Source organism: Cataglyphis hispanica, chromosome 11, assembly GCF_021464435.1.
Source record: "Cataglyphis hispanica isolate Lineage 1 chromosome 11, ULB_Chis1_1.0, whole genome shotgun sequence".
NCBI classification, from domain to species: Eukaryota; Metazoa; Arthropoda; class Insecta; order Hymenoptera; family Formicidae; genus Cataglyphis; species Cataglyphis hispanica.
The window spans coordinates 6,926,590-6,951,063 of record NC_065964.1 but is presented as its reverse complement, the minus strand read 5'-3'; the positions used below and the strand labels follow the sequence as shown (position 1 = coordinate 6,951,063).

The window sequence follows — 24,474 nt, the reverse complement described above, 5'->3', positions numbered from 1 at the left end:
TCAGTTTCTTAGATGGTCCCACGGATTCTCGAGTTTTTTTGTTATTGTTACATAAGCAACGATAAAGACTGAAAACTTAATTACACAGAAAATTACTTCCTAGCATTGTTCGCGACAAGATTTCTTAATCTTAATCTAATGTATATAGAGAATCTACTTAAAAGTATACGTCGGTGAACAAACTGATAATGAAAGCTTCGACAAATCACTGTCAGCCACTGCTGACACTTACGCGATATGCAGTAGCGTCGATACTCTCTGCGAAAGCCCCCTAGTCTGAAATTAACATCCCCGCCTGATTTTAATATACGAGCGAATAGCGAGCGACGAAGTAGGGCGAAGTAGTCGCGTTGTTACATCATGTGAGCAGAAACCACGTGTCTTCTTCGCGCGATAGAACAGAGTTACGATCATATTCGCGGCTCACAAAGAAACCGACTGACGGAGTGTGCGGCTGTCCCTCTCTATTTCTTTCTCTGCCCCGTGTTGGCACCTGTCCGTTCGGAACATTGTGTTTGTGGTGTTGTGACACTCTCTGTTCGAGAGACGCTCCGTCATGCCGGCAGATTTTCGCGCAGGTAAGAAACTTTCATTAAAATTCTCTCCTTTTTCGTTCAAAAAGTATTGTTTTGCGACGATAGTTGGAATAAGTATAATTAATGATTAATGTAATAAATTTCGATAATTATGGAGCCGATGATACTTTCACAATTTGAGCATTTTATGCACACGTAATATAGAAAAAATTATGAAAATCTCAAAAATAAGATAATTAGAAAATATCATATTAATATCTACTTTTATTTAAATCTTGTTCATATCAATATTTCTATCAAGCAATATTACTAATAAAAGCACTAAAAATTTATTTATTTTTTTTTTTTTTTTCATTAGATAAGAATGAGTCTTAAATTTTCAAAATATTAATATTGTACTTTCGAGAATGTTTATTATTTAATGAAAAGAAAATATGACGCAGCATATACCGAAGACTGTCAAGGTCTGAATAACTTATAAAAGGTCTCGAAACATAAACTGTCTAGAAAGAAAAAAAGATCTCAAAATAGTATTCGCTTCTAAATTAATCTAAATATTACTGATAATACTCACTTTTCATATTTAGCATTATAAATATCTCTAATTATCAGTCTCTTAATATTACACATTTTTGATATGAGATAAGAAAAACAGACAATCATATTTATATGTTAAAAAAATTTTAATTTCAACAATAAACCAATAAATATAACGTATAAATAATTCATATGAATGTATAATAAGTGAGTGATAAGAGAATGATGAAACAAAAACTATAAATAAAGCTATTTATGTACATTATTGTTATTTATCCGACTAACTGTTTCGAAATGAATTCAAAATTAGATTGTGTGCAAATAAAACTTGCTTCTTTATGACAAAACAATTTGCTTTATATTTCGTGATTGTCAATAAAAGTGGTAATATGTCATTGCTCTTGTAAAAGTAAGCGATTCCATAACATGGGGCCGTTGACATTAGTCTATATACTAAAATATTCTTTATCTTCGATTTAATAGATTTAAAAGATAATTTATTTTAACTAACGACGATATGTCATAGAAGGCACGAAATTAATTTAAAAATTATATTTTATTTTATTTGTATTTTTTTTTATAAAACAACAGAAACTAAATTAAAAGCAAGCAAAAATAATATGTATTATATTATTAAAAAAATAATACCTAATACAAGTTACTATGGAACTCTTTGCAATTCATCCCACGTAATATGATGAAATTGCTATTGCTAATTTCAATGCGAAAGAAAAGAATCATACGATGATCAAAGTGCATTTTTTAACATAGTCAGCAACAAGAAACTTTTTCTCTCATTACTTCATTATATAAGAGTATATACATCTTTTTTAATTATCATTCAAGATAATATATCTGTGCAGTTGTTTATTCTCTTTCTTTTTGCATTATAAATTTTATGTTTATAAATTTAAAAATATTTTACTGTATTTTTAAATAGTCTCTCTATTTTGTATTTTTCACCTTTAATATTTTAACGTTAAACGTTTAAATTTAACGAAATAATTACACACAAATTAAATATTATTATAAACATACAATTTTGTAAGATTAACAATAGTTTATGTCCGTATAACATCCCACACGCAAGCAATGTTAGATACAATTTGTTGTAACACGATTCATGATAATATAATATGATAATCGTATATTACAGCAGACAAGAGGACCAATTGCACGATAATTCTCTTCTTCACGCAATTATACTGACTGGTTACGTGAACAAATGTTGATTAGTCTTTAAGGTCTTGTGTGCATACATAAAAGTAAATTTTAATTCGCAAATGTTAAATAGCACACTTATTTAAATTGCTATCATATTTCAATCATTAATTAATGAATCAATTATCATTGTGTTTAAACTGTGTCATTTTCCGCAAAATCTGCTCAACGGTTATTCCGCGTCACGAGTTTCTTCTATTCTTTTATATAACGTTAAACTCTAATTTATCATCTACTAGTGTTAAAAAAATTTATAAAAATCCTTCACGAAAAATGCGGCAGCAATTTCTGAACTTTTGATACGAATATATATATATTTATTCGATTCTATTCGAATATTTCGCCGCGAGTAAGATCACGATGTAGTTTCAAGGATTTCTTCTTCATTCGTTCCGACTAAAAGTATTTTTATCGACGAGAGTAGCGAGAGATTGTTTTGTCGATGTGAGTAACGTATTACTTACGCCCCGGATTTTCCTGGCTATTGCATCTCAAGATACAATTTTTCACACTCGCCCACTTGTGCGCCTTATTAGATTGGCGCATTCATGATGAAATGAAATAGCAGATGTTTATCTGCCTATCCAAGATAAGAACATTTTAGTCCCGATGATAACATTCTCTTAAAATTTGAATTCACTGACAACCACTTGTTAATATTGAACGAGAGGTGATCTCTATTTTGCAATCGGTTTTAATGATAAAATTTTATTTGCGCTATCATTTCGTGAATATTAAATTAATGATACGTAAAAAAATTGCAACGACACATTATTGATTATCTTAAATAAACAAAAAATGTAGTTAATTAACACAAATCTTATATTGAAATAAAAAGTTAATATATCTATGTATTAATACAAACACGACATCTAATATATATATATTTATTAAGAATATAGATATTTTTATTACTATCATAAAAACTTGTTTTATCATTATACATATAATAATCTTCTTACGCTTGTTTAATATATCTATAAAAGATTACGTTAAAAGATATTGCCAATTTATGACGCTGGTAATAAAAATTTGGTAAGATAAAATCAAAATATCGTATCATCGCCATCTTATTAAGCCATATCGCGCAACAGATAAATCTCTGACGTATACAAAATTTTTTTTCTACTCCTCTTTTCTTTGATCCGAATCAATATACAGATGAAAATTTCATCGATATCGCGCATCGCTATATTTACAGAGACTTCATTTTCGCTCCGTATTTATCCAATATATTTCAACGGCGAAAGATCATTTAACGAGAGTACGTTTGTTCAACGGTTGTTATGGCATATGCGATTAGACTTTCGACTCATCGCTATCGGTTAACACGTGGTACTTGTCTTTATCGTCCTAGCGTGCGAAAACAAACCCAGTCTCGATATTGCGATACATCCAAGTTTATAGAATTGCTCCGCGGTTATCTCAATTGTGCTAAGTAAACGCTGATCGGTAATTAACGAGGGCGCATTAATTGTACGCGCGACATGAGGAAACTTTTTTCACGACATATATCTTCCGAAATGCGACGCGTCGCGCAATTATTGATATCGATGCAAAATGAGAATTGTGCGGATATAATAAATTTTGCAAGTTGATAAGAGAAACTTGGAAAATTACACGTCTCGGTTAGGTTATAAATTTATCTATTATTACAGTCAACTGAAAGTTAAGCCATCAAAAAAAAAAACTGTGTCAAGTAAATTGAGCAATATATCGTAAATATTTGCAGATTAAGATATAAATGTGTCTTTTTTTATAATATAATTCCATAAACTTTTGTCTCAACCTGTACGTTAACAGCAATTTGATGTGATAATTCCATAATATTAGTGTATGCTAATTAAACTAGTTTCTTTTCCTTCATAATATAGATTTTTATTTCCTCTAACGGAAATGAAAAAAACGAACTTCGAATCGTTAAAGATTAGGTGACTTTTGCATTCTCGCTATCCATTAATATAAATCTCATGAATATACACATCATGATAAGATGCAATTTCATAGCTAATTGCAAACTCTATAACTTGATCGTTGTTATTGTATAAAGCAATGACGTCAATTCTCAAAGTACGTGTATAAGTTGCGCGCAAATATTTTATTATCGTCCGCGATAAAAAGATCGATAATAATACATTGCGATTAATTACGATAGAATTTACATGCAAAATAAAAAGAGAATTATAAATCTTCAAGATGTCAGTATCGTAACATTCGCATATAGATCGAATTCATTATATGTGTTTACTCTTGATGTAAAAAATACCACATATATCTATATATATCTAGTCTTTTCTTCAAATGTACGAATCAAATTATATAAATTTTCACACATCAAAGGAATAAATCTCAATAATTATTCTTGTATCTCTCAAAATAATGTAATATTTTAAATTATCGTACTTTTAGAGAAAAGGCGAGATAAAAAGCGCAATTTTCCTGCGTACAAAATCAAGAAGAATTGTTATAAAGCGATTTTTATTCAACGAATGAATAAAAATCAATCTTCGGTCTCAAGGGAAGAGGAAGAAGCTGCGCTGACTTATTGTCAGTATGTATGCACGGATCATTAGTCAATTTGCGTCGGCTAACGTTTAATCTACGTTCGCACGCGTTTATCGGTCTAATTGGCAGATTATGTCGGCTAATTGCTGCGTAATCTCCTAGCGGTGCTTCCGCCAAAATTAGCCGATTGTATGCAGATCGTAGATTAAAGCTTCGTTAGTGCTGGCGAACGATCGAGCGACGACGATTAGTGGCGCGCGCAACAAATGTGTCGTAGAAGAAATTGCGACTTCTTCTTGCGCGTCCCATCCATCTTCCTTAGACGAGTTTCACACTGTCAATGTTAACGATCGACTCGTGACAGGTGGGATTTGATTCATTCACGTATATATGCGGCGGGTTAAAATTATCGCACAATTTTAATGATTCACTGGAGCCGCGATTACGTGTTCTGCCTCACATGTATCTAATTGCAGATTGCGATATTTTTTAAAGCCATAAATATGATTCTACCACGGTCGGTCGGTCGTTTACGCAAATTAATGATTACTCATCTCTTAATTGTCGAAATCATGAATAAAATCTTGGTTTGATGTAACGAATTATCAGGTATAAGCTTTTTTGTGAGATTTACTTCTTAATTGCAATAATTATGTAATTCCTATAATGTTCTCTTTGCGTTAGGATTCGCGAATCTAATGGCGATAAATCAAATAAAATAGGATAAAAAAAATATAATGGCATTTCCGTTTATTGTTAGAGCATACAAAATCGAATAATGCCAAGAATTTCGTAGAAATATATAATAGTCGAAGATTATTAAGCGTGCATGAGGAAATTGTATGCATTTAATTCAACGAAATTATAAGATAATTGGATTCGCCACATATTTATCTTATTACGAGAAGCGATAATATTTTTACTGCAATACAAAGATATATCGATCAATATGAAATATTATATAAGCTTTCCGCTGCTTTTTCTCTAAAAATATATATTTGTCTGCTCTTATCACGCGCGATATTCATTCGCTATCACTGGATAAGTATTATCGACAGGTTCTGAAAGTGGAGTTGTCGACTGCTAAATTCTTTCCTGTTTTTCACAATATACGCGATAAACTCAAATATTTTATCGTTGACCTGTGACCGATGTTGGGCAAAATGTAATCGCGACAAATGTAAACAACTAACGATTAACAAATAAGAAATAACGATTTTTGATATAAAATTAACGTATATAAAATGTACCGTTTGATATTATCTTATCTAAAGATTTAATCATATATAATGCAATAATTACAAGCAATAAATAAAAATGAAAATTTCTTTAATACATACGATACTGTCGATTGAATAATAAGATGATTGATCAAGCTTATCGATCAAAAAATATTATAAAGACTTTTGACAAAATATTTGCTTTTTCATTGTTTAGCCGGAGAATCGGAAAAATTGCAAGAACAAACAAGTCGTTTTATTTTCCTTTTTACAATAAAAATCAGAATATTTTTTAATGTTTTCCACAAAAAATAGTTCATTATTGATATAATTTATTCCTACAATATTTACAGAACGCTCTTTACAAGGATGCAGCATAAAAGATTCAGCTTTAGTCGAGATAAATACTCTTTTTTTTATGTTGCAATTTTGAAATATCCCGTTCCTGATGTAATATGTTTTCAGTCCAAGCTTTTAATAAAGTTGAGATAGAAATGTGCGTTTGCACGAAAGTCATATCTATTTTGCAATTGGAATTTTTCGCGATATTATTTTTATACTATAATCATCTGATGTCATATCAATGTAGTCAAGAAAATTCTGCGATAAGTCCAATAATCCAATTGATATAAACATGACTCTTTATGATTTGTTCATCACTCTCACTGAGAATTTAATGTATCAATCCATTAATAAATTGCCATTTATGAAATAATTTCGATTAATCGCGAAACATAGATATCTCTTTACATTACACATCGGTTACTGTATTACTTTCACTCTGTATAAGAGACAGTCTTGTGAAAAAGTTTATTTTCTAATAAAAATATAGATCACAGGACATATAATTCTGAAATATTCATTATTTGTTTCGTTCCACATTTTAATTTAGCGTTTTTTAAATTGTGCCTGTCAATATTTGCTTAATGTAGTTCGATAATCATAGAAATTACGACAATTAACATTTTTTTCTTTTTTCATCGAATTGATTAAGAAAGGGCCAATATTAAAGCAGCTATGTTACATATATGACAGCCAGTATATCTAAATTTTAATCACAACATATCATCTTGACAAGGTTAATCATAGGTAAATTATAACGATACTATAAATGCATCCACGAATTTTTATCGCGTCGCGTGTATATCGTGCGATAAAGTCAGTAGCTGTAAAGAAAAGATAAAAAAAAAAAACGTCTTCCACATCTTTATTAATGGTTTTTATGAGCTATCATCTGGCGAAGATTCTTCTTTATTAGAAAAGCGATTGTCCATGCGCTTGTTTCGAAAAATTAGAATAATGGAATAGAATATCGATTAAAAAGTTTTAATGGAGAAAGAATAGTGACATAAATTTACAAAATTTATTTTAAATTGTATTTTTATATTTAAAATAAATCTCATTATATAATTATGTTGTAAGTTTTCTAAAATAACAAAAAATACAACATATATCATATAAAGTATAATTCTGATATTTTGCGTATTCAAAAGAAACACAGTTCTTAAAATCCTCAACTGCTTTAAAACCACAATAAGTTTCTCGAGAAGCACACAGTAATATTTAAAACTAATTTATGTGAAAGACTACGTAACCCGCTGCGTAATCAGCAGATTTAATGATCTATTACTTCCGTTCGGCGCAAAGCGAATATTTGCGTGAGTGTAAGTTATTTAGCTCGGTTTTTTCGATTAATAGAATTAATATTAACAGTGATACATACATCGTACATCGAAGTCGCGTGTATTACGGCGTCGTGCATCGACCTTGTCGAAATGCCAATGCTGTATCTGCCTTTCGTGAAAGTTATTCTGTCGATGGCAGCCGCGGACTGTGCACGTTTATTCAACGTAGTGTAACAAAATGTGGCGGAATCGTCGTAAAACGAGAGGCAAGTAACGTAATGACGTGGAAAATCGCGTATCCTTTGACATTATCGCGCGACCGTGACATAAAGACGCTAGTAAAGACAGCTGACTAGCAGAAAAAATCGAAAATTTCGTCCTGAAATGTGATCCATAAATAATGGCACATTTCGAGAAGCAATCCTCCGATATTTGTATTTCTCAAAGTGAAATCTTGCGAGTAGTGTTAGACAATGAGAAGTGAGAATTGACATTATGTGTGCAACAATTAATAAATACTTATTTCCTCGCGTAAAATTTAAATAACTCAATTTTATTGGTTGAAGAAGTTATATATTTGTTTCTTTATCGAAGAAATGCTTTCCAGGATTAAAAAGATGGATGGAAGAGGAGGGTACTATGAAGAAGACTCTCGTCACCGCAGTGGCGGAAGTGATTGGTACATTCATCTTGGTGTTTGTGGGATGTATAGGCTGTGTAAGCGGTCTAGATATCGTGCCTACTTATTTAACGATAACGCTAAACTTCGGCTTAGCGGTTATGGTTGTGATCCAGGTCAGTAGGTGATCGGAAATCTTCGGTTAACACACGACCGATCGCTCAATATATTATTATCTAATCTTCACGTGCATTTAAAAATATGAGTTCACAACATTATGTAATATCGAGCATACCTTGCACATGCGCGCGTCTCTCTTTTAATATTTCTTCCTTAAGAATTACCTTAACAGAATTATATAGTATCGCAGTTATAAATTTGTAGTATAATCCCGCGATTACATTCCATTTATCCACGTTATTATAGTTATCTATTATATCCCATTTCTACATGTATAGTATAAAATTGCACGTTTAATATATCATCGAATTTCATGTTGTAATGAAAGAAAATGGCACGTCTTTCATCATATTGTATCATTGAAACCCATTGAATCCCCAAATTTGTTGAAAGTAAAAAGCTTAAAGTTTAAAGATATTCGAAATAAACAACACTAATTATGTACGACAAAACCCGTCCATCTACCACGATATTTCTGTGCGTGTAATTTCCGGTGATTAAACACTAAAGCTCGAACCGATTCAAATTATTATAATTTCGACGCGATCGTATGCAGAGACGGAAAGAGAGAGAAATATATAAACAGATAGATTTATTTTTATAACTAATTCATAATAATGAAAAAGCGATAATTGACGCACAGTATATTTTCCCATAGCATGAAAAATTAAACTCATCAATATTAATCTTGTTATTCTGATTAAGACCCTCTCTCTCTCTCTCTCTCTCTCTCTCTCTCTCTCTCTCTCTCTCTATCGCGGATTTATTTATTATATATATCCAAGTATTTTGCAATATTGCATATTACAAGCGCGTTTTATCTCTTTTATACTCTTTTATATGCCGCCTTTCGCTCGTATTCGCAAACAGGGTTATGGCAAAACGTGGCGATATCCGTTTCGCGATTCGTTAGCGAGTACTCGAATTTTTCTAATGCATAAAGCACATATATTTCATTAGCTTTTATTCACCTCGCTTTATAATTTGTATACGGTAATTTGGAATTTATTGCATGTAATGTGTTTTTTAATAAAGCAATATTGAAGTTAGCATGTTATCGATGATTAAATATTTTCTCTTTGATTTTCCGTTTTCACAGTGTATCGGTCACATCAGTCAGGCTCATATTAATCCAGCAATCACAGCGGGATCTGTCGTTTTGGGGAAAAAAACTATTCCCGAGGCCATAGTATACATTATATCTCAGTCGATAGGTGGTGTTCTGGGGTTCGGTATGATAAAGGTAGGTATAAAAAAATTATATATTCTTTTTTATATTTTTTTTCACTAAATAATATTGCAATTAATTACATAAAAATAAAAAAAATAAAAAAAAAATAAAAATATCAATCCATCTAATAATCATCATAAAAATTATGCAAGATTGAATAAAATTATTATTTCGTAAAAATGTACATATATATATATATATATATATATATATATATATATATATATATAATTATTTCGTTATTCTTACAATTATTTTTTGTTTCAAACAATAGAAAAATTATATGTATTAAAAAATTGGCAATAAAAAAATATTAATCTTTATAAAATTTATAATACTTGTATAAAGCAAATATCATTTTTCCTAAATAGATAAATTAATATTTAAAAACTATATATAGAATTTTCTGTATTTTTTAAGTGGTTTGGTTTTTCATTTACGAATAAAATTAATAGAATGGCGTAATGATTAAAACGCGTGAAATAAAACTGGACGATCGAAAACATCGTGTTTAAATATAGAAATGATACAAAGATACTTTCTAAGTTTGTTGAGACACACACGTGATGACCTTCATATCTGTCGTCGTACTTTAAGCTATACACCGCTGGAACGATACGCACAAAATGTGGATTTTATTAAAGAATTAATTAACGCGTTTCTCACTTCGATGATATCTTAATGAACGAAAAAAATTAATAAGCAAAACAGATACATTGACGATATTTATGGAGTAATAGAGTAAGGGAGAGAAAGAGACAGAAATAACTCGAGAAATCTTTTCACCTGGCTTATATCAACGCGCAGCAAAATGCGGGGATCACAACCTTTGTTTAATCAGCAATTCAGTACACCTGTTACTCGATTAATATTTCATGTTTTCGTAATAAGAAAAAAGTCTTATTGTTGCGGTATTTCTGCGTCTTTCGCAGTGACACGTTGACGTGGCAATCCCGATAAGAAGCAAACGAAATAAATAGTAACAATTGCTCCTTTTTCCTATAAATGAAAAAAATGCATTCTTCAGAGTTCATCGATCGCGGAAAATGTAGAACGAATATATTCATTATGGAAATACTACTCGCATAAAAAAAAAACTAATAATCTTGGCGTAAGACCCAAGAGCAAAATTGTTTTAATATAACAGTATCAGGCAAAAGAATATTGCATAAATAATACTTCGTACATATTTCATATTTTTAAACCGTGCTTTTGTGGACGTTTTCTTTTTTTTTTTTTTTGCTGTGATGGTTATTCAATCAGCGATTTACAAGTCTCTATTACAAACAAATATTCTCAAATAAATAATATTCAGTTTTATTTCAATTATACGCACGTTTTTAGTACGATAATGTATGAATATAAGAATCGACATGTGTTATTAATGTAGCTTTTGCTTTTGATCCGGAATAAAATTCTGCTTTACTTTATCCACAATAAAATCCTTTATTTTACTTTATAATAAAGTAAAAAAAAATTTCGGAACACGATAATTTTAATGACATTCCAGAAAAAAATCGTTTGCAAATGTTGTCTCAACTAATTTTGACTCAATGTTCCTTGCAGGCGTTGACACCGTATAATCGCTTGACAGCCGATATTGCCGACCAGAATAAGCTTTGCGTGACTGATTTGCACGCTGAATTGACCATAATCCAGGGTCTGATACTCGAGGCAATCGCTACCTCCCTGCTGATGCTGGTATTCTGTGCCATAATGGATCCGAGAAACGAGAAGAACTCGGACTCGATACCGATAAGATTCGGCCTCACGGTCGCCGTAGTGGCGACCGTATTCGGACCCTACACCGGTGGTAGCATGAACCCGGCGAGATCATTGGGGCCCGCAGTGTGGAACAATGCATGGTCGCATCATTGGGTCTATTGGTTCGGCCCGATCGGCGGAGCCCTAATTTCCTCATTCATGTATAAAACAATCTTCGGCGTTCCCGCAAAGATTCCCGAAGATGAAGAGCCAACCGCCGAAGCAGTTGCACTTAACAGCGTAGATGCCCATAAAAGCGAGGTAAGATGATTGAATGATTAATAAGAAGGAAAATCTAAGACAACATGTTATTTCGATTTCGTCTTTCACGTTCTTTCGTCTTTAAGATAATTAAATCATGTGAGAAACTGTAAAAACAACATGCAATAATTGTACAATTATTTAAAATGTTATATGCAATTAATTTTTTTTAAGATCAAAAAGTGCTCTCTTTGTAAATTAATTTAAATAAAATTCAAAGAGAACATTTCATTAAATATTGTTAAAATATATTTCACGACAAAGTGGAATATATTTTTATTAATGCCATAAATATTATAAAGAAGTAATTAATTCGTTAAATTGCATTCTTTATTAATTTACGATTGTCGTGATTTTTTACGCGAGAGATTGTTTGTGCATATTTATTAACAGTGATCAACTGTTGCAATTAAAAAAATGTATTTTTAATATAAAATATCAGAATTGTCTCTCCGATATTTATATCGAAAAAATTAGCTAGCAAAAATCAATTGGCAAATCTTGTTTTTTAATATATATAATTTAACATTATAAGGATGAAAATTACAAAATGCGTGCGAATCTCTCGCATAAGAGGAATTACTCCCGTTTCAGCATTCTCGTTAACGATGTTTCGGCGAAATTAACGGCCATCTTCGTGCGATTTTTAACGACCCTTTAAAATATGGGAGGGACGAGGCTCACGTGACTTTATCATATAAACGCCATACTCGCCATGCATCAGAGTTCTTCGCATGACGCGGATTATCTTGTAAGGGCCAGCCGTAAAGGTCGACGATAAATCGCTAGATGAGCAAGGAAGTTCAGTAAAACTGGTTTTACGGAACGTTACTGGATTTAACGTTGTCGGTTTGCCCCGATTGTTGCAAGCTTTAAAATGGATAAGAAATAAAGTCGTCCCGACGATATTGTATTTTATTCTATATCGTATCTCTCCTTATTTCACTATCATCGCGGAATAATGATTTTACTCGCATCCGGTTACAATCATCTGAAAGCTCTCTCAATAAAAGCAACTTAATTTGGAGCGCAGTAAAAATTCATTCTAAGTATTATCTACGATGAGAGCACGGTGCAAGAATATTAAGACAATTCTTAAAAGTCTGCGTAAAGCTTCGCGTTTTTTATCTCTTCGCAGTATTTCAAGAATGTTGTCATGTTTCTAAACAAAGCACGTTGAAATATTTTTTTAATTTTTATGCAAAAATTGTCTGAAAAATTTTGCGAGATCTGAGAGAAAATTAATTTTATCTACGTTGCAATTGAAAGCATAATTCTAATTTAAAACTCTTTCGAGCAGCGAGAAATAATCTCCATTCGTTTCAATTAAAGTATAACGGTACATTATACTCGGCCAATATTAATTGTGAGACCGCTATTTATTAACCGCAGCGCATAGTGGAATAGTGGAGACAGGTTATTCAGACAATTCTGCGATTATTAGCGATCCTCAAACATCCTCATTTTCCCGCGGCATTTTCGGACGCGAAACATATTTCCGCGATTCATTGATTTTCGATCCAGTTGCGACCGCGCATTCAAAATGCGCGCTGAAATTAATTGATATTATCGCATTCCTCTTTCAGCAGGCCTAATTTCGATGGAGACAAACCCCGACCAATGTGACAGGTGGTAAAAAGAAGCTAAAATTCGGTCGATATTTTTTCAACACGAAGAAAACTTTCAAACATCTCTTGAGAAGACAGATACTTTAAAACACACAGACGATTCGATGACGAGTCGCTTCAAACAGTCAGAATTATGAAAAGGGCTTCGGAGCTCAGAAGTCAATCAGAAGATGTACGCAATCTTCGAGATTATCATCATAGAATGACGTAGCTCCCATCATGTGCGTACATTCTCGTACCGCAAGTCACACCATTTCTCAGTGTTAGTTTTATAAAATCGTTTAATTGTATTAAATCGCGTTTGTTATCATTATTGTTATCTTTTTTTCAATAATCCAGTTTAAATCGAAATCGAATAAATAAGGCTTCCGCGTTCTTTTATCGAGTCTTAATATCTAATTAAGTATGCTTGCCTGTGTTTAATCAGGTATTTTAGATTTATCCTGGCAAAACACTCGCGCGCGATGTGTGAAAGCATCTCGACGATAGGATCGTCGAGAGTGGACTCAATCTTACGATCAAACCTCAATTAATACGAAAGAAATTAATTTCGAATAAACCTGTTGTGTGCCACTTTCTCTCTGTAATATAGTCTATATTCGCTATAAAATACCTCCATCATCTCTACAAGTTTATTGTATGTATATACATATATTATTTCTTTTCTTCATCTGCTATAAGAGACAAGTACAAATTTACGATTCGATGAGAATATGAATGTGGCAAATAAATATTCAAAAATGTATACCTAATTAAAAAAAAAAAAAAAAACTTTACACTTCATATTTACATTTACACTTTATATGAACTCTTTTGTTTTCAGTTTGAAAGTAAATCAAATTTCACGAAATTTTATAGTGCCATATTTTCATTCTCTTTGATTCGCGCGTCTTTTGCATGGCAAATATATTATAGTTATCGCAATCCGATTATACGTTACAATACTCTTATGCAATATTGCTTGATGAATTTTACTTTTACGTTCGTTTAGGCAGAGCTGTTTCGTACTGTTTGCGTTTGTTAGTCGTCCGATTCCGCCGGGAGCGGAAATGTCGATTCCAAAGCGGCGAAAAAGCCGCGACCGATGACTCTTTACGTACCAATTTTTGTTACATGAATGTATACACTATCGTTATTTCTATAGTCACGCATATATACTTGCTCCAAGCTATCGCTATGGCGGGAGAAACGTTTCGTTCGCTGGAAAAAAAGCTTTCAAACGAAAGGGGCAGCTTTCGAGCATTTACAAACAAGTAACAAGTTTCATTATTTATAAATTTTATCAATAGACGCACAAATATACATGTAAAAAAGTATATATAAAATGGCACAATCTCTCTCATTAATTATATATGACCATTCGTACACGTATCCTGTTTTATTATACTTCCTGCAGAATTATCTGTTTGAATTATATAAAGAAAAACGATCCGAAAAAATATCATCGAAGAATTAATATGTTGCACTTTATTTTTTTAAGTTTCTAGTTCTTAAATATAAAACCCGATCGTTATTCAATTAAAAGATTTTATATTTTTAGATAATTTCTAATCTTTAATTTGTTTAATTATTTAATTTGTTTAATAAATAATATTGTATATATATATATACATACATACATACATACATACATATATATATATATATATATATATATATATATATATATATATATATATTTTGCATATACATATGTGTATGTGAAAAAAAAAAAACATTTCCATAATGAACATTATAATAAAATGTTGCATTTACGGAGAGTGCTTTTAATGTTTATAATATCTTTTCTCTACTTTATTATTTTAATTATCTTTTTAGTTTTATTTTAAACAAAATAAAATATACCATTAATTTAAGCTGCTCTATATCCTGCTGTTACAATGGAGTTAAAAAAAAAAAACTAATAATCCTCGCATGTGCATTTTAATTGAGTTTTATGCTCGTAGAGCGATAAATGAAAACGCGTAAATAAAAATAACTTTGATTGAGAAGAATTGAGCGAGTGTCATCGAAAAAAATATGACGTACGTAAAATGTGTAACTTTTTGATTTTCCCCTTTGCCGCAGGCTGTCTGATGCGCCGTCAAAATTTTGTAACTCGTTCACGAATATCTACGCTGCCAGTCCCGATCGCGTCAGGATACAAACACTTCATCAATTTGTCCAAAACGATAAAAAAAAATATGACAGAGACTAAAACAGCGTCATCTCTCTTTTCGTACGTTTTAATCGCTACATCGTTAATCGGCCATCGATTGCAGGATTGTTTGTACGTGCACAATATTTGTAATATTACGTTTAAATTATAGTCGCCTAACAAATTATATGTAATTGTCTCTGATTATGCGTGTCATTAATACCGGCCTTTGACTGTGACATATTGCGGCGTGTATTGTGGAAATTTCAACAAGAATATAAAATATTCATAATATTTTTCTGTTCCTCTCGCAATAATATATATTCTCTCTATCTTTATAAGCTGCAATAAACCGTTATCATAGCTGTATACAAATTCACGCATTTTAATAGACAAGTGAAAATAAGATTTCGTAAATATTATATGCACGTAAATGCTCGCATTAGGAATAATTATTTTTTTTCTTCGCTGCTTATTTTTGTACACATTTATCATTTCTCAAGCAACAATGTAAAGAAGATAACGTAAAACTGTACAGAATACACAAGTTATACTTTTCGCGTCTATTATTTCTTTTTAAAGAAACTACTATACTGGGTCAACTGAATGAATCATCGCTACGAGTTAAAAAAAAAAAAAGAAATATCGACGGATCTCGTGGAAGAAATTGATTTGGGCGCAAAAAGGGGCGTGTTACCACAGTGGTAATGGTGACGCGTCCCGAATAACTTTTCAACTCTCTCCCATTCACCACGTTCTGCGTTTGCAACGTGTCGCCTGGCGCGCCAGCCGTTCGTGACTACCTCGTACTCGGGGTTTGCTGCAGTACAGGCGCATCTGTCAGGTGCCTTTCCCTCCCTCACCCGCCCCCCTTCATCCGCGGATATTGGAAACCGGGATATGCCGCTGCATTTTCGCAACGTGTTCTAACAATGCTCGAGAAATTTTTCGTAAGAATTATCCAAGGGCGCAGAAAAAAAGTTAATGCAATGACGTTTCATAAAAATATCATGCCACGTTGACGGACGGATATTTCGTATTCAATTAAACGCGGTATATTAACTATCCAGATAAATGAATAAAACAACAAGCTGGCACTCCTACCCGAATATACTCGTATATAGGGTGTCCATTTCGCGAGATTATTCGTAATGATATTTTTATGGTTAGTAATATTTTCTGAATGATTTTCTGAATAAAATTAAGAAAAAAAATATTCGAAAAGTAAGTTTGAAAAATGCACAACAAAAGAAATCTTATTCATTATTAAATTTAATTATATAATTTTATTTTATACTAAAAATTTTAATCTCTTTAAGCAAATTAAAATTGATAATATTGTTAAGTAATAAAAATTTAATTTTTCGTAATTTTATTTTTAGTCGAAGAGAAATACGAGCAAATGCAATTCCAAATGTGGCAAACACCCTGTATATATAATATCACATTTTGTGCAAGTGGGTCTCGCGAGAACGATAACTCTTAACGTAATGCAAAATTAGACAAGAATAGGGGCTGGTTTAAGCAAAAATATAAGAGCGGTCTGGGAAAAAATATATAAAACGCGATAAAAGAATTCAAGACCAAATAAAAAAAAAAAAAAGAAAACAAGGAGAGATTGCTCGCGCGAGAAAAACTACATCCGAATGTCACTACTAGGACGTCTCGCACGCGTTCGGGACATATTTTTCCTTTACGGAAAAGAAAAGTTATATTTCCGTATGATTTACATGCCGGGCGGTAGGTCGCTCGTTAATAATTCAATTTTCAATCTGGTCTTAATGCTCGCCGGGCTTTCCCCAACTTCCATCCCCTTTCCTCTATTCTCGTCTCTGTCTCTCTCTCTCTCCCCCCCTAGCTCTCTTTATTTTACGTTTTCGTGCCATCGTCGTCGTTTTCGCCCAGCGCGTCTTTTTCTTTCTCCTTTTGTCTTTTTTATTCTTTTCTTTTTATTCGTCGGCACTTATTCCGCCATGTCGACGTCCAGATAAGGACGAAATAAGTACGGCGAGCGTGAATAAATTTTTATATCGCTGTCCAAATCTGCCTTGTACTATTCGCATTTGCGCGTCTTGTAATCAAAAGCAACGGAATTTGATAAAGAGAAAGAAAAGAGAACGAATAGATATCTCTTATTAAAAAATTAATGAAAATTTCATCCAGACGCGAGGACGAAAATATCTGCCACAACAGCAAGAAGCAAAGAGACGTTCAAGGTCGAACTGCGAGAATTAAGCGGTCGAGGTTGGGTGCTAATTAAAGCATGGTTCGGCGTTTCCGCATGGGATTGGTTGATTGGATTAACTATAAGCAAAGTTTCGCATCTCCTACATGTTATTACAGCCTAATATCCAAATAAATCGCCACCGATGCATTACGATCTATAAACGCTCGAATGAGTTCTCGCAGCCCTGCATACTGTCGCAATATCTCGTATAATTATTTAATTTAAAATTTTGATATTAAATAACTCGTATAGAAATAAGAAATTGTATTAATTGTTGCAGAACAAAGATATACGTAAAAGAAAAAATTATTTTTTAAAAGTAAAAGGAAAAAGAAAGAAAAAAAAGTTTTATGTAAAAAAATCTCTTTCTATATATTACATTTCCTTTTTTTTTTAAAGTTATTACAAACATAATTTTGATTATTATATTTCTTTAAATTTGGCAAAAGTTTCTTTCTAGAGAAGAAAAGTAATTAAAAAAATTAATAATAAAAACAAAAATAGTAATTAATGTATGTATAATAAAGAAATCATAATTTTCTGGAAGCGTACACTTATAAAAAATACATGTTTTTTTACTTATATTTCGTAAACATATTCTTTCTGCAATTATTCAAGTCTTCAATCATGATTCCGTTTAATTTAATCCTAAGAATCTTTGAGACTCATTAAAGTCTTGTTTCGTCCACGATATTCTTTAGTTAAAATTTATTATCTTTCTAATTAATCTTCTCTCTCGAAGGAATCTGAAATAACTTTGCTACAGTATATAAATTAAATTTTTCAAAATTATTTTTATATTTCATTAGCTTGGCAAACTTTATTAAAAGACTATAGATCAGAAAATAATTTATGCGTAACCGGAAACTTGTTCGCTTTATTTCATTTAGTTCAATGTTACGATTTGGTAATATTGCAGATATAATGAAAATATTGGTAACATCGCAATAATTGTGAAGAGAAAAACATAAAGATGTCTTAATTACTTATCTTTGTAATTATCAAAATAAAAACTTTACGAGTAAATGATCGAATAAACTCGTCAATGTTCTCGTAAACTTTGCTATGAAACTAAAGGGCAGCAGCCTCGGGCGGCGCGTACATTACATTCCTTTAATCCGTTTACTTGTCCCACTTTTCCTAAGTAATGCAGTTTCATAATTATGCGAGTGTACGAACTTGGAGAGCACATGCAAAAGAATATTGCACGCGCCTGTGATCACCATCACTTCGTAATTAAATTTATATGATTAGGATCTTTTTTTCGACGAAATTGCGTTTCATATTTATTGTATTTTTATGTGTGTATGTGATTTCAAGAAAATGTTATATCTACATATGATGCCATTTAGTATTTTTTCATTTAGAATTTTAACGAAACGTACGAAAAATATATGATAAAAAAATAAAATGTACATATTTTGTAATAAACCTCGATTAATGTACGAGAAAGAAACATACTTATTAAAATCTTTAATAGAGCAAAAATTGTAATGTCAAAAAGTTAATTATATTATATAATGTAATTGTATATTTTTTTGTATCGAAAGCATAAATTTTTTTTAAATATTTCAACTGGTCACGTGTTTAATCGTCACTTGAAATTTGGCAAGTATATTTTTAATCACAGCATATGAAACAACTTTTTGAAACCTAATTCGCGTGTAAATCGTTATAAATCGTTTTTTAAAAGTAGAATTAAAAAAATTACCATATGCGCGATATTTAATTTTTTAATGTTTTCAAGACAGCATTTTACTCTTTGAAACAGAGAAGTAAATCAGGAAACTTCTTCCTAAAATAAAGATTCCAAGTATTTTCTTCTTCAACCCTGATCCTTTAAAGATCAATCAACGAATAATCAAGGAAACTTTGACATTTCTTGAGCAAGATTTATTACGCAAACTTATTTCTCAAAAGCCTTTAATAGAAATAAAATCTAGAGAGTTGAGTGGAGGATCAATACGGACAGAGATCACGAGGGTTAACCGACAGGAAACGATCGCGTGCAGAGTGGCTCGCCGCGAAAGGAAAAACATATTGTTCCTCGAATGCAATGCGGTATCGATTTCATTTTCCGTCTCAAGGACAAATCGCGGTGATTTTAAAGGCCGACCTACCGCAGTCGCGGATGTACATGCTGGTCCGTGAAACACGGATAAAAAATTTGTATATTCCGGTTATATACTTTGTCCAGTGCGCAAACTCGACCAGTCGTTCGACTCGGTGGTCTGTCCCCTCCCCCGCCCTCGCTCCGCGATATTCCACAGTCCTACCCTTCCCCGCTATCACGAACTAACCTAACCGAGAACAGGTCCGACCTAACAGCGGGTGTCCTTAGAAAAGCCGAGTAAGAACTGCATCAAGATATACCGTGAAACATAAAGTTAATTAGGCCAGGGATTATATACATATAACGGAAATTTTTACGTGCAAAGAATTAAATATAAGAAAAAAAAATATATATATATATATAATGAAATATATATTTATATAAAAAATAAATATGTCTATTAAATATATAAATTGAAAGTTTTTGTATTTTTAAATGAATTCTTCTTAACATTTGCAAAAGAAGAAAATATTGAAAATATTATATTTTACAATGTTTGTCTAGAGAGAATCGTGTCTAATAAATGCTTTATAATATTATTAGAATGAAGAAATACCGTTAAATATATGTGTATCGCACAAAATACATGCCTAGTATATTTCGCATGTATTTGACATTTGAAAATCTTGACGAGAGCGGATTAACTTCGAGGGAAAAGGACATTCGAGTACTCCAGTCAGTGATAAGAGAGAAATCGTACTTACCGATGAAGCATGGTACCTCGGAATCCGCGGTGGCTGCTTACGGTCCTGGGAAGCATCCCTCTCGCAGGCCATGGCGCCGTTTCGGCATCTCTCTCTCTCTCCATCGTGCATCGTAAGATCTTCGTGGCTTTCCTTTCTCTCTCTCTCACTCGGTCGCTGTCGACCCTCGCTCGAATCCCTTCTCCGTCAGTCAAACTCCTCTCCCTCTTTCTCCATCTCGCTCTCGTTGTTCCACCTTGCGTCGTCGGATGGTGGGGTATGGATGAACGCGGTCGGACGACAGTCCTTCCGCGGATTGCGGAGGTCGTGGCATCGTTCGATGTCTCGTGCGCACCGACACGTCACTCGTCGTATCCTCTCGATATGCCACGATATCCTATCGTAGAGTATCGCGATGTATGAGTCGAGAGAGACGCGGTGTGAACGTGAGCCTCGCGTGGCTCGTCCGTAACGTATACTTACTAGAAAGAGACGGAGCGATTGGGAGAGGGACGCAGAAGCAGGGCAGGAACGGAGAGCTCGCTTCCCATCCTTCGGCGACGTCACCTGTCGTATCGTATCGCGTGGCGAGAGTACTCTCGTGTCACGCAAAACTATATATGATACGTATGAATGTAACGTAAGCGTACTTTGCTTCGTCGTCCTTCTCAACTCCTACGTCTCAACAGCTCGTCACCGCTCGTCTCATCGCGCATTGTTGTCGTTCTCCCTCCCTCGCGCCCTCGCAATTCCATCGCGGTGTGGACGGCGACGCGAGAGATGTAAACACGAACGCGAAATCCCGTGAATGAATGCACTCGATTAACGATCGAAGTGAACGAGACACTTTCGCCGAGGCGCGCGATGTACGTATTTTCGAATCTTAACGACTAATGTACAAATTTTAGACGCTCGCGGTTGGCATACATGCATCACGTGACGCGTGACGTACTTGAACTTCGACGAATTTCAAGAAGGACGCGTGCCTTTCGTGCAGCCTCGAATCTCTTCGAATGTTACGAGGGAAATCCGGCGGAAATCCTGTGTGTGTGTGTGTGTTCAATGATCCAATTTATAATCGAAGAATCGCGAAGAGCCTTGTCTCTCGAAAGACTATCGCGTAGAAATGAGACAATTTTAACGAATATTACTCGCATATTACTCTGTTAAATATTTCGATCGCCAGAACTTTTCTTCCGCGAACGCGTCGCGAGAGAACAATATTCGCCTATCTGTCACGTCGTACAGTAGCATAGCGAAGGAACTGTCAGTGCAAGAAAACGAATTTACGATACATACGCGATTTTTCGATACAGACGAGAGAGAGAGAGAGAGAGAGAGAGAATAAATTTCCACTTTGATTTTGAATTATCTGCGGTGTGAGATGAGGCGCGATGCGAAGTGAGTAGCGCGCGCGGGGGGAGAAAAAGGCGGCGACCAATCAGCGGAGTTGGGGAGGGGGCGTCGCGTGACGCGCGCAAAAATTTCGACTACGCTCCCTTCTCTCGTCTCGACTCTCTCAACTCTCAACGACCTTCATACCGCGACGAGTCGTTGGACCGCGAGTGTCGGTGTCTCCTCGGAAAGGTAAATCGCGCGCGTCTCGGAAAGGATTGTCGCGTCGAATATCGAAACTGGTGACGCGAAAGAGTGCGGCCGTGAGTGATCTTGTACCATGGGACATACGACTGTATCGTGCCGGGATTCAGCGATCGTCGTACGTGATCCTTGAGAATTTCGCGGACACCTGTGGACACTTGCTGCGGAGTTACCATGGCGACCGGTGAGTACGAAAATAACAACGGCGATGGCAAAAAGGGGGCTGTAGTCGCGAGAAACAAGAGCTAATTCTTGCTCGAAGATCGTATGATATTTCCTAAAATATTTATGATGTAAAATTTACGCTATTTGCAGATGCGATCGCCAATCTCATAACATAAAAATATATATCTCATAACACGCAAAGATCGTTGCGTATGTAGTATGTCCTGAAGTTGTAAATTCAAAACGATGCCTTTATGTGTTAATGTGACCGAATTTGGCAGCGTATTTAAATTATTATTAATTTTGTAATTATGTATATATTAGTCATTTCTATATACTAATAATATATGCAGTTAATTGGCATATTAAATATTGATGCTAATAATATTCGCGATAATTTTAAATGATTTGCGTAATATATTCTGTTGCAATAAATTTTTAATCGGACAATTTTAAAGTGAAAAAATTTAGCAAGTAAACTGTTTTCTTTTCAAGTATATCGGCGAATATTATATAAACGCAAAAAAATCGAAAAATATACAAATAAAGCGTAAACATTATATGAAATAATATTTATTTAATTTGCAAAAGAATTTTTTTTTTTTTTACTTCTTTTCTTCATCTTAACAATTACTCCTAATAGCTACAGTTTTTTTTTCTCAAGATAAAGATTTCAAAGAATTTTTAAAAAATTAACGATTACAGCCTTTTAATGCCAAGTCCTCACTTTTAATAATTTGATACACGATATTGGACGACAGTCGTTTTGCACGTAGCCTTGTATATATATTTTTGTAAATGTCATATACATTCTAACTACGACCTTGACCTTCACAAAGAATCGAATCGGGCAGTCATATTTATTTTAATTCTATTATCTTGTAAAACGGGAAAAAATCTACGAACAAAGTTTTATTTTTCTCTATTTAACATTTTTATAATCTCGAATATGTTGTATTTTTCAATAATAACATCTATTTTTCGCCAAATGACAATTTGTGAGAAAAAGACGTGCAAAACGAGTCTCGTATAGCGAAAAGAATTTGTGGCACGAATATATGATTTATGCATAAATCTCATCATTTTATCTCGAATCAATGATGCTAAGAAGAAGTTTGTCTCGCACTTCCTTCCGGTCGGTGGCTCCTTTCTCTTCCTTCTTATGTTAGAGTTGCTACTGAAGTTGCTGATTGCAACACGCGAACTTTACGTTGTCTACTCCCCTCATCAAAAATGTATAAACTGCACGAGTAAAGTTTCGTTAAGCAGAATAGCAAACTATTGCCACTTTTATGCAAACGAAATCTCAGAAATAGCCGGAAATTGCAAGGGACAAACCGTTGAAAAAATTTTTCATTTTACTTTTATATATACTTTATGTATATTAAATGTCATATAGCGAAAAGAATTCCTGTCACAAATATATTTATTCATAAATCTCGCCATTTTATCTCGAATCAATCGTAATAATTTTGGCTGGTAAATACGTCATTAAATTATTAATAACACTTGGCGCGAAGCGCGCAGGTGGCAAGTAGATTTTTTCGAATAAATTTCTGTTAATGACATTAATGATGCATAATATTGCCTATATATTAATTTACGATATTAGATTAATTTAAAAAAGACATAGTTAATTAAGCAGGCAAATAACGTTTTTTTTTTTAAATTATGAGATTTAAAAGCTTTAAATTTAGCTAGGCAAGTCTAATTAAAATTAAAAGTATTAATAATATTCACGTTTCTTGGGATTAATCTCGGACGTGAAATTCCGATCTTGCATACACGCCAAGCTTTCTCAGCTTTCTTGTTCGCTCTCGCTTAATGTTTACGCGAAAAGTTACGAGACTTCATCGATTTATTCGCGCGCTTTTAGTGGATTCTTTTTACCGTTTCATTCGTATGCTGCAGCTAGAAAGTTTCGCCGCTACAGGCCAAACCTTTCGTTTCAGTTAATGGTCGCGTGTCTTCGATGAAAAGTGGAGCGAACTAGCATTTTATCACCTGTCCCGTTTCAAGGTCGTAATCGTTTTTTCTCCTTCGTAGACGTAAGACATTGATTATTGGCTCGGTTGAAAATTAATACGCTAAATACAAGAGAAATATCTAGAAATTGTGCGTTTGTTTAAAGATTATATTAATTACGAATTGTACATTAATTTTTCAAAGAACGCTATTTATTTTTTTTTTTTTACATATCGTTAGACGTAAAAATACATATAA

At 33.2% G+C, this 24,474-nt stretch overlaps 2 protein-coding genes and 1 long non-coding RNA gene across 6 annotated transcripts in view; 2 read left to right on the top strand and 1 right to left on the bottom strand.

Annotated features, from left to right (window-relative positions):
* LOC126852664 (uncharacterized) overlaps positions 1-21,928 on the bottom strand; it is a 49,394-nt gene extending 27,466 nt beyond the window's left edge. The window contains exons 1-2 of the long non-coding RNA XR_007687861.1: positions 20,971-21,928; positions 20,509-20,884 (exon numbers count right to left, since the gene is read on the bottom strand). This is a non-coding gene — a long non-coding RNA (uncharacterized LOC126852664). The remainder of the gene's footprint in view (positions 1-20,508; positions 20,885-20,970) is intronic.
* Positions 401-16,022, top strand: LOC126852660 (aquaporin-like). 4 transcript variants are annotated; one of them, XM_050597671.1, is made up of 5 exons: positions 401-578; positions 8,252-8,439; positions 9,543-9,686; positions 11,241-11,699; positions 12,294-12,605. In XM_050597671.1, exons 1-5 carry the CDS (start codon positions 557-559, stop codon positions 12,303-12,305), a joined length of 825 nt encoding a protein of 274 aa, XP_050453628.1. In that variant the 5' UTR covers positions 401-556; the 3' UTR covers positions 12,306-12,605. The 4 variants fall into 4 exon arrangements, with proteins under 4 accessions (XP_050453628.1, XP_050453631.1, XP_050453626.1 ...); XM_050597674.1 differs by lacking the exons at positions 401-578; positions 12,294-12,605 and adding exons at positions 7,764-7,910; positions 13,289-16,022; XM_050597669.1 differs by lacking the exon at positions 401-578 and adding an exon at positions 7,764-7,910.
* Positions 21,929-21,937: 9 nt separating the features above from the next.
* LOC126852649 (alpha-mannosidase 2) overlaps positions 21,938-24,474 on the top strand; it is a 119,440-nt gene continuing 116,903 nt past the window's right edge. The window contains exon 1 of the mRNA XM_050597644.1: positions 21,938-22,270. The gene's annotated coding sequence lies outside the window, so the exon portion shown is untranslated. The remainder of the gene's footprint in view (positions 22,271-24,474) is intronic.